Source organism: Terrapene carolina, unplaced genomic scaffold (assembly GCF_002925995.2).
Source record: "Terrapene carolina triunguis isolate 2854851 unplaced genomic scaffold, T_m_triunguis-2.0 Scaffold951, whole genome shotgun sequence".
NCBI lineage: Eukaryota > Metazoa > Chordata > Testudines > Emydidae > Terrapene > Terrapene triunguis.
In genome coordinates, this window is record NW_020665302.1 from 1,770,351 (window position 1) to 1,778,615 (window position 8,265).

Here is an 8,265-nt window from a genome sequence, read left to right on the forward strand (position 1 = left end):
TACAGTTTGATCAGTTTCCAGGCCCCGTTTTTAGTTTATGGCCCACTCCGATTTCATTTTTGAACGTGTAAGCTTTTGGCATCATGGCCATTTTGGATTTTTTTTTTATTTTTTTCATTGGGCACATTACTACTGCTTGTGGGTTTTTGTTTGTTGTTTTCACATTTACAGACATTTAAAAAAATTTAGGGTTAGAAATAACATTTTTCAGAAGAAAATCGGCTTTTTAAACATTTAGGGCCTTTTAAATAAAGTTTAGTAAACAGTGAAATAAAGTGTTAAGGCATAAATAGGTTACCAGGCCTTTTTAAATGAAAAAATACATTATGCATTTTTTTAAAAATAAAGACATTAAATATTAGTAACAGAACACAGGCTTTTAGAGAAAATAAAGAAGGGAGCGGTTGTTTCTCTGTCCCACGGCTTTGAGTGGGAGAACGCAGAAGAAGTTTCTATGAGCAGCTGCTGCTCCGAGATTATCTCCAATGACCTGTGCCATCCACAGGAGCTGGCAGGAATGCCGAGGACAAAGCCAGCAGCGAGCCAGCTATGCTAGCCAGGTGGACTCTTGCCGTCCGCATCTCCTGGATGATGCTGCCCAATTCCTGCTCCAGACTGTTCGCAGAGGCAGGTTTCTGCTCAGCTACAGGCTGCTCAGTTCTCTGTGCTCTGAACATAGGTGTGTTATTCTCAGAGCCTCGATTTATGTGAGAAGCAGATTCAGATGTCTGGACTTGCCCAGGTACATAGATCTGCTCAGAATGTGGATGTAGGCCAGGTGAGGCTGGAGGTGAGCAAAACACCCTGTCCAGTGCTTTCTCCTCACTCTCCACTTGGCCATGGACTGCCCCACTGAGTGCACATGGAGACCTACTGCTGGGCCTCTCTATGCATTTGGCAATGCCCATGCTGTTCTCTCCCTGGTCTGTGTGCCCTAGGTGTGCCTCCCAAATCCACAGGCTGGTGGAATGCACAGGGGATGGAGAGAGGTCCACTTGGTGGGAGGAGGGATCAGACGATGGGGGTGCAGAAGAGAGCCCGCGTGGTGAGGATGTGAAGGCCGTATTCAGAGCTGTGTCAGCAGATGATGGATCTGTGTAGGCACAAAACCGTGTTAAACTTAGCAGATACTGTTGGAGCATGCTCCAACAGTAACTCCAAGTGCACATCTGAAAATCTAGCTGGTGAGGCCAGAATTTCAAAAGAACTTAGGTTCCATTCCAGCACCTCAAGAGGGTCAGAGATTCCAAAGTACTCAACAGCTCCCACTGTGATACTTATGGCCAGATTTTCAAAACACCCCAGCACCAATCATGCTGGGACTTCTGAAAATCTGACCTGTTGTGTCCCAAGGAACAGAGCAATAGCTTGAAAAATCACCCGTAATTTTATGTGAACAACTAGGAACTGCAGTAAGTCAAGGCCAAAGTCTGGAACATCAGTGTGTCTGGGAGAGAGCAGGAGCTCAGAAACCCTGCCCCTTAGGGCGATTCATTCAGAATAAGTCTTGATCATCTCGGGGAAGTGGAAATTGTTGTATTCTGAGACCTTCACGTGGGGCGGATGGATGAGTACGTAAAAAATACCCCAGGAGCCGTTTCTACCTTCTAGCTCAGTCATTCGCAAACTGGTCTGTAGAATGTTTAATTTGAGAACCAAAGAGGGGAGAGCTGGGGAGTGGGAGGTGAAATGGGTCCATGAAAGACTCTCTTACAAAGTGGTCCGTGCAGGATAGGAAAGTAGGAGACCCTTGTGAATCAAGCCACCTCCAGGGAAGTTCTCTCTCTGGTGCAAAGTATCTGTGAGCCCTCCAGAGAAGAGAGATGAAGATACCAATTCAATTCAACATCCGAACGCTCACAAAATAGCTGGACAAAAAGCAGAAGGTCAGGGAGAGTGGAAAGAGATGATTGATGTCTGCCAAGAAAATAGGACATCTGCTAGATACCAACCTCGTGCATGGAGCTGTAGGTGCACATTGGGGTGGGGGGTCATTCTGGATACATTATACTATTTATCCATTTGTATGCAGGAGCCCTAGTCATAGGTTATGGGGCAAGGAGCTGTACAAGCACATAACAGAGATGGTCCCTTTCTGTGATGGGGTGAAACCCCAGCGTGGGCTAGAACGGGTTAAAAGCCAGTTAGTCGCAGCTACTGCACCTGTGTCATAATTAAATGGTTGCTTCTCAGCCAGAGGGGGTGGGACTAAGAGGTGTCAGGTGATAACTTAAGGCACACCTGAGAGCGTTCAGTCAGGGTGGGGGCAGGGGAGAAGGGGGCCCAAAATGGACTCCTGTGAAGGGGCCTGAGCCAGAAACTGCAGGAGAACAGACACCTCAGGAGGGCTCAGTACTGGAGCTGGGCAAAGACTCCAGAGTGGCCCTAGAAAGGGACTGAAGACAGAGCCCAGAGGACGGGCTGATTTGCTGAGGCAGCTGGGGTGTCAGATGGACTTTCTGTACCTGAAAGGGCTCTGAATTCGCTGTTCCTTTCTGGGAGGGCTGACTGTGCACAAAGGCTGATGGCCTACGGAAGGCTCTAGCGGTGAAGACCCCTGTAATGAGAGGCCCTGATGATAGGGGGAGCTACGGTGGTGAAAATGACCACTCCCACTGCCCCAGAGAGCTTCCGACTCACTTGCGGAGGTGTGTCTATCCCTGGAGTCCTGGTGAGCGCTGACACACGGCTCTTCCCCTCGCTCCAGCTGGGATATGATGTCAGGTTTGGCAGCAGCGCCGCCTGCGTGGGGAGAACGATGATTACACACTGACGGTGATATCCGGGGAACACGGCCGGGTTACTGATGTGCTAGATCTCTGTGTTCCCAAAATGGGAAGGATCTTCCTGTAAGCGCTGCCCTGCCAGTGCTCCGTGAAACACACCGTTGTGCTGGTACTGTGCTCCTGGCCAGGAGCATTGTGGGAAAATCTGATGCCCTGGCCTGTGTTGCTATTGTTTTCAGTTCCGTAAGACAGCTCTGTCTGGACGTGTTGGGGGCCCAGGGTCTCGAGAAGGGAAGTTTATCAAATAACTCAAGTGAAGGTGGGGGTCAGGGCACATTCCCTGTAAAAACTGAGGGAGCTAGAGACTAAGCGCTATAGTATGATCATCTCCTGTGTACCCGCTCAGTTCCACAGCTGACCTCCTGGCTACTCCGCTGAGGAAAGGCAGAAGGTGGCTATAATTCTGCTAGAATCTCTCTTCATGAAGTAGGTTTTGCATCAATGCCACTCCACTACAGTAGTCTGCAGCATCTCAGGATCAGTGCGGATCATTCCCCTGCAACCACTCTACGGGGGCGGGAGTGAGAGCAAACCAGTGTGGCGTTTACCTTCAGTGGGAGTTTTGCTTAAGTGCACAATATAGGGTTTGGCCCACAGAACACAGAGCTAGAATGATTAAAACCACCACAGTAGTTTGTAATTTTTCTAAGCATTTTAAAGGGGGATGGACCTAAACGCATGAGAGCAAATCTGAGCTGAAGCTAACTCAGGCCCTTCAAAGTTCATGCAGCTTCTAGAAATAGGTGAACGATCATTGTTACCCAGCGAGATCACAGCCTCGTAGTTGTCCCTCATCACATCCTTGTACAGCTCCTTCTGCCATTCCGCGAGCTCCTCCCACTCCTCCACGGAGAAATAGACAGCGACATCGTCAAACGTGACTGGAGCCTGAAACAGTGAATAAATAGTGATCAGCAGCCTCTACTTCAGTCACACCCTGACAGCAGCAGCCCTGGGTCCCGGCAGGGCAGGGAGAGCGTTTCCTGAACAAGTAACTTGCATGAGTAACACACACACAGCACAGCCCGTCCATCTGGAGTGTGATTCCCACCCTATCAGCTCACGCCTGCCACTCCAGGGCTCTGATGGAAGGAAATCAGTTTCCAAGGGGATGCTGAGTAGTAGCCCAGCCATTGTCACAGTGGAGACTCCCCATCAAGGCGGCACCAGTCCCTTCCCCCCACCCCACCTATTTGCAGTGAAATCTAACTGGGGGTTGTGTTGTCCAGTGAAACACAAATGTAAACACCGTCACGGCTAGAGAGAACACAAAGGCAAACCCTATACCGAGCACACCTGCATTTCAGAGCCCGGAATGCACTGCCTCCCTCAGCAGTATCCTTTGAATTGAGATGGATAAGGCATCGGTTCAAAATTGTCCCCCGAGGAAGTTCGTTTCTTCCCAGCTTCCTAGCCAGCTCCTCCCCTGCCCATTTGCCCTGCCCTGCGTGTGTGTTCCCAACTCCTGGGAACAGTTCTTCCCTTTTTTGTTTCCTGATAGAATGTTGTTAGGAGCTTTCTCTGAGCCAGGTGCCAGGTGAAGCTCTGGGGGAGGAGCCACAAAACCACATGTCCCAACCCCCCGAGAGATCCCCCAACTCTGGATGAACTAGAATTGGACTGGTTTGCACAGCTCCACTGTGGGGCGCAGTAATGGTTCTAAAATCACATGGGCCAAGGAAACAGTCATAGAATATCAGGGTTGGAAGGGACCTCAGGAGGTCATCTAGTCCAACCCACCAATCCCCAGACAGATTTTTGCCCCAGATCCCTAAACAGCCCCCTCAAGGATTGAGCTCACAACCCTGCGTTTAGCAAGCTAATGCTCAAACCACTGAACTATCCCTCCCTGCTCCGGTAAACACAGCTCCTTCCCCAGAGTCCTTACAGTTCACAGGAAAAAGTCGAGTTCAGGGACAAAGTCCTACCTGAGCAGAGCCCCTGCCAGCCATTCCCCATCCCACGGGACAGGGATGTTTGCTCCCAGGTTCAGCAGCTGGTGGGGAATCCAGGCCTCCTGCTGGGACTGCCACAGGCTTTCTGCTGCTCTAGTGGAGACAGACACAAAGGAGATGGGGCGTGAGTAGCGCAGGAGTGTCCCAGGAGAGGCCAGCGGGAGGCTTAGCGTCAGAATCAGATTGAAGAGCTATACTCCATGCAGGGTTGGGTACTTCCTTATTGTACATCAGTATTGGGCCAATCTGGATTTGGTAGTTAAACTGCTGGGAAAATGTAACGGAGAGAATGGCTGGGGGAGGGGGGAGGCCAGCGTAACAATCCTGTGTCCAGATCTCAAGATTGGGGCCAGAGAAGCCTCTGTTCAACTCCCGGAGGATCGAGAAATTAAACACAATTCCCCAGCCTAGATGGGAGGGTTTTGCTTTTTCCCCTTCCCAGCTTTCTCTCTCCTTTTTCTGTTCCTGAGCTGGTCTGTTTCCTCCTTGTGAGTCCATCTCCTCCCACTGCTGGCCTTTCTCTCAGCCTCCGCAAGGCAGCATCTCGCTCTTCTCATCCTTTGTCTCGCCCGTATCCCTCTCCCTGCTTTCTTGTCCATCTTGCCGCTTCTCTTCTCTGCAGTCATCCCTTCCCCTTAGCTTGCCCACTGGGTTCTGGTCCCCTAGGCTCCTCCACCCTCCCTTGCTTTGCGCCTTTCCTCACCCACCTTTCTCAAGTCTCCTTTCTCTGCAGTGGTTAAAACAGACGGAAACAACCCACTGCCCCAGGTGGAGGGGGAGCAATCCCTGTGCTCACTGCACCAGCCGAGGGGAGGGGGGCACTGGCCACGTGTTCATTGCACACTGCACCTAGGTGATCAGATGTCCTGAATTTATAGGGACAGTCCCCATATTTGGGGCTTTGTCTTAGGCACCTATTGCCCCCCGCCCCCTGTCCCGATTGTCCATACTTGCTATCTGGTCACCCTAACTGCACAGGCCAAGGAGAGCGCCTGATGCTCACTGCTGTCTACGAGCACTGTACTGCCCAGAGAGCACAGAGACCCCCTTGTGGACAAAAGCTACACTTGCAACTTCACAAATAAACCAGCTGCAGCAGCACAGCCGCTGGCAGGGGCTGCGGATTAGTCGGGGCCCTCCCCCCGAGAAAGTCAGGCCTTGCAGACGGAGCCATTGCTGGCATAGACGGAGGAGCCTAGGGGCGTAGGATGTTTTTCTAAAACTCTGCTCTGGGAATGACTTTGGGGCAGTTCTCTGGCTATACGGGGGTCAGACTTAGATGATCACAATGGTCCCTTCTGGCCTTGGACTCTATGAACCTATACCCTGCCCTACAGTGTGTGACGGCTGCTGCGCTGATTGAACTCTTTAGCCCACCTGCAATTAGAACCCCGCTCACTCTCTCTGCAGGGCCCGGCCGCATCAGGAACAAAGCAGCTACAGGGACTAGGGTGACCAGATGTCCTGATTTTATAGGGACAGTCCCGATTTTTGGGTCTTTTTTTTATATAGGCTCCTATTACCCCCCACCCCCGTCCCGATTTTTCACACTTGCTGTCTGGTCACCCTAACAGGGACGCTTCTTTTCCTAAACTCCATTTGTCTCACTTTCCATTTTACCAGCACTCCTCCCCAGAGATCAGAGAGGGAAGAGCAGGGGCAGGAACCAACCTCCCAGTGAGAATCATGGACAGGAAAATGAGCTAAATATGAAAAGTTTCTCTGTGGGGGAATAAAATGGAGGAGCTCTGCTCTGCGTAGCCTGCACAATGCTGCATGTTAACTCTCTGCCCCTGGAGCTGGGCCTCTTTGGAACAGCTCTCAGCACAGAGCAGATATTTCCTCCGTTTGCACAGCCCGGATGTAGAGGCCCCTACACCCCCCAGAACCAAATCTGTACAACTGCCAGGCAAGCTGTTTGCAGCCCCCCCAGAGGCTAGGGCTGGAAAGAGGAGAAAAACCCGCAGCCGCCTTACCTGCAGCCTGTCTCTGTTTCACTGATGGCAGTCCCCAGCGCAAAGCTGAACGCCATGGAAAGCAGGCGATAACCCTTTCGTGCCCAAATAACCCTTTCATGCCCAAATCAAAGTTTGCCCCAATACAGGCGTGCGTGCGTGTGGCGTGTTTCAGGGTTTCTGTCACATGCCAGACAGTGCCCCTCCACACAAAAAGCAGACTGTGGTAAGCAGACATTTTAAAATGGCCACAGTGGAGGAGTGGGGGGCAGCTTTGGAAAGGGGAAGAAAATTTCCAAGAAATCCCATAGTTTCTTGGAGCTAATTTCTGCACATTATTGCTGGGGCTCGGGAATTTTATAACTTTCCTCCATCGTTACATTTTAAAGAATGTTTAAAACTTTTCATTTTCCATCATCTGGGCTGCCCCGGAAAGGGACATTGTGTGCAGGGGGCTGGATGAGGCCCCCAGTCCTGAGATTCTCTGAGTCTACAAAATCTGCTGTTAGCGTTTCCAGGTTCATCCCAAGAGTGGCCACCTATAGTTAGACCCTACCAAATTCACGGTCCATTTTGGTCAATTTCATGGTCATAGGAATTTAAGATAGTAAATTTCATAATTTCAGCTATTTAAATCTGAAATTTCATGGTGGTGTAATTTTAGGGGGCCTGCCCCATAAAGGAGTTGTGGGGGGGTCACAAGGTTATTGCAGGGGGGGTTGTGGTACCTCTACCCTTACTTCTGTGCTGCTGCTGGCGGCGGTGCTGCCTTCAGAGCTGGGCAGCTGGAGAGTGGCGGCTGCTGGCCGAGATCCCAGCTCTGATGGCAGCACCACCACCAGCAGCACCGCAGAAGTAAGGATGGTATGGTATGGTATTGCCACCCTTACTTCTGCGCTGCTGCTGGCAGGGCGCTGCCTTCAGAGGTGGGCACCTGGCCGACAGCCGCCACTCTCCAGATGCCCAGATCCGAAGGCAGAGCAGAAGTAAGAGTGGCAATACCGCACCCACCCTCCCCCCAAATAACCTTGTGACCCCCTGCAACTCCCTTTTGGGTCAGAATCCCCAATTTGAGAAACGCTGGTTTCCCCTGTGAAATCTGTGTAGTATAGGGTAAAAGCACACAACAAACCAGATTTCATGGTCCGTGAAGCATTTTTCATGGCCGCGAATTTGGTAGAGCCCTACCTATAGTTTCAGCCCTATGCTCAATTCTCCCCAGTTGAGGCCAGTGTCACTCAGCAGCAGCTGGCACTGAAGTCAATTGTGTTACACTGACATAAAACTGGGGTGACCAGATGGCCCGATATTAGGGGCGACTATACCCATCCCCCGAAAAAAAGTATCCTGATTTTTCACACTTGCTGGCTGGTAACCAGCACAAATCAGAGCGGACTCAGGCCCTTTCTCTGGGGGTTACACTAGATGACCCTGGCGGTCCCATCTAACTAGGATTCTGACAGCCCCTCTGAGGGAATTGCTTCTGACATTGACCAGTTAACATGTTATAATCTGATTGCACTATTTCACAAACCTATCTAGTGGTGGCGGCTACAGAGGAGACGTGTG

At 51.0% G+C, this 8,265-nt stretch overlaps 1 protein-coding gene across 2 annotated transcripts; it reads right to left on the bottom strand.

Moving 5' to 3' along the window:
- Positions 1-191: 191 nt before the first annotated feature.
- Positions 192-6,824, bottom strand: LOC112116872 (zinc finger protein 30 homolog). 2 transcript variants are annotated; one of them, XM_026661226.1, is made up of 5 exons: positions 6,718-6,812; positions 4,715-4,834; positions 3,548-3,674; positions 2,641-2,742; positions 192-1,093 (listed from the first exon to the last, which is right to left on the bottom strand). In XM_026661226.1, exons 2-5 carry the CDS (start codon positions 4,736-4,738, stop codon positions 477-479), a joined length of 870 nt encoding a protein of 289 aa, XP_026517011.1. In that variant the 5' UTR covers positions 4,739-4,834; positions 6,718-6,812; the 3' UTR covers positions 192-476. The 2 variants fall into 2 exon arrangements, with proteins under 2 accessions (XP_026517011.1, XP_024070376.1); XM_024214608.1 differs by having other exon boundaries at positions 1,021-2,557; positions 6,718-6,824.
- Positions 6,825-8,265: the final 1,441 nt, after the last annotated feature.

Bases quoted from the DNA above. Each gene is read 5' to 3' on its own strand.
- LOC112116872 (XM_026661226.1), bottom strand. From the start codon at position 4,738: ATGGCTGGCAGGGGCTCTGCTCAG. The intron at 2,743-3,547 runs GTAACAATGATC...CTCCCCACGCAG, and splicing joins CGAGGCTGTGATCTCGCTGG to GCGGCGCTGCTGCCAAACCT. The intron at 1,094-2,640 runs GTGAGTCGGAAG...GTGCCTACACAG, and splicing joins GGATAGACACACCTCCGCAA to ATCCATCATCTGCTGACACA.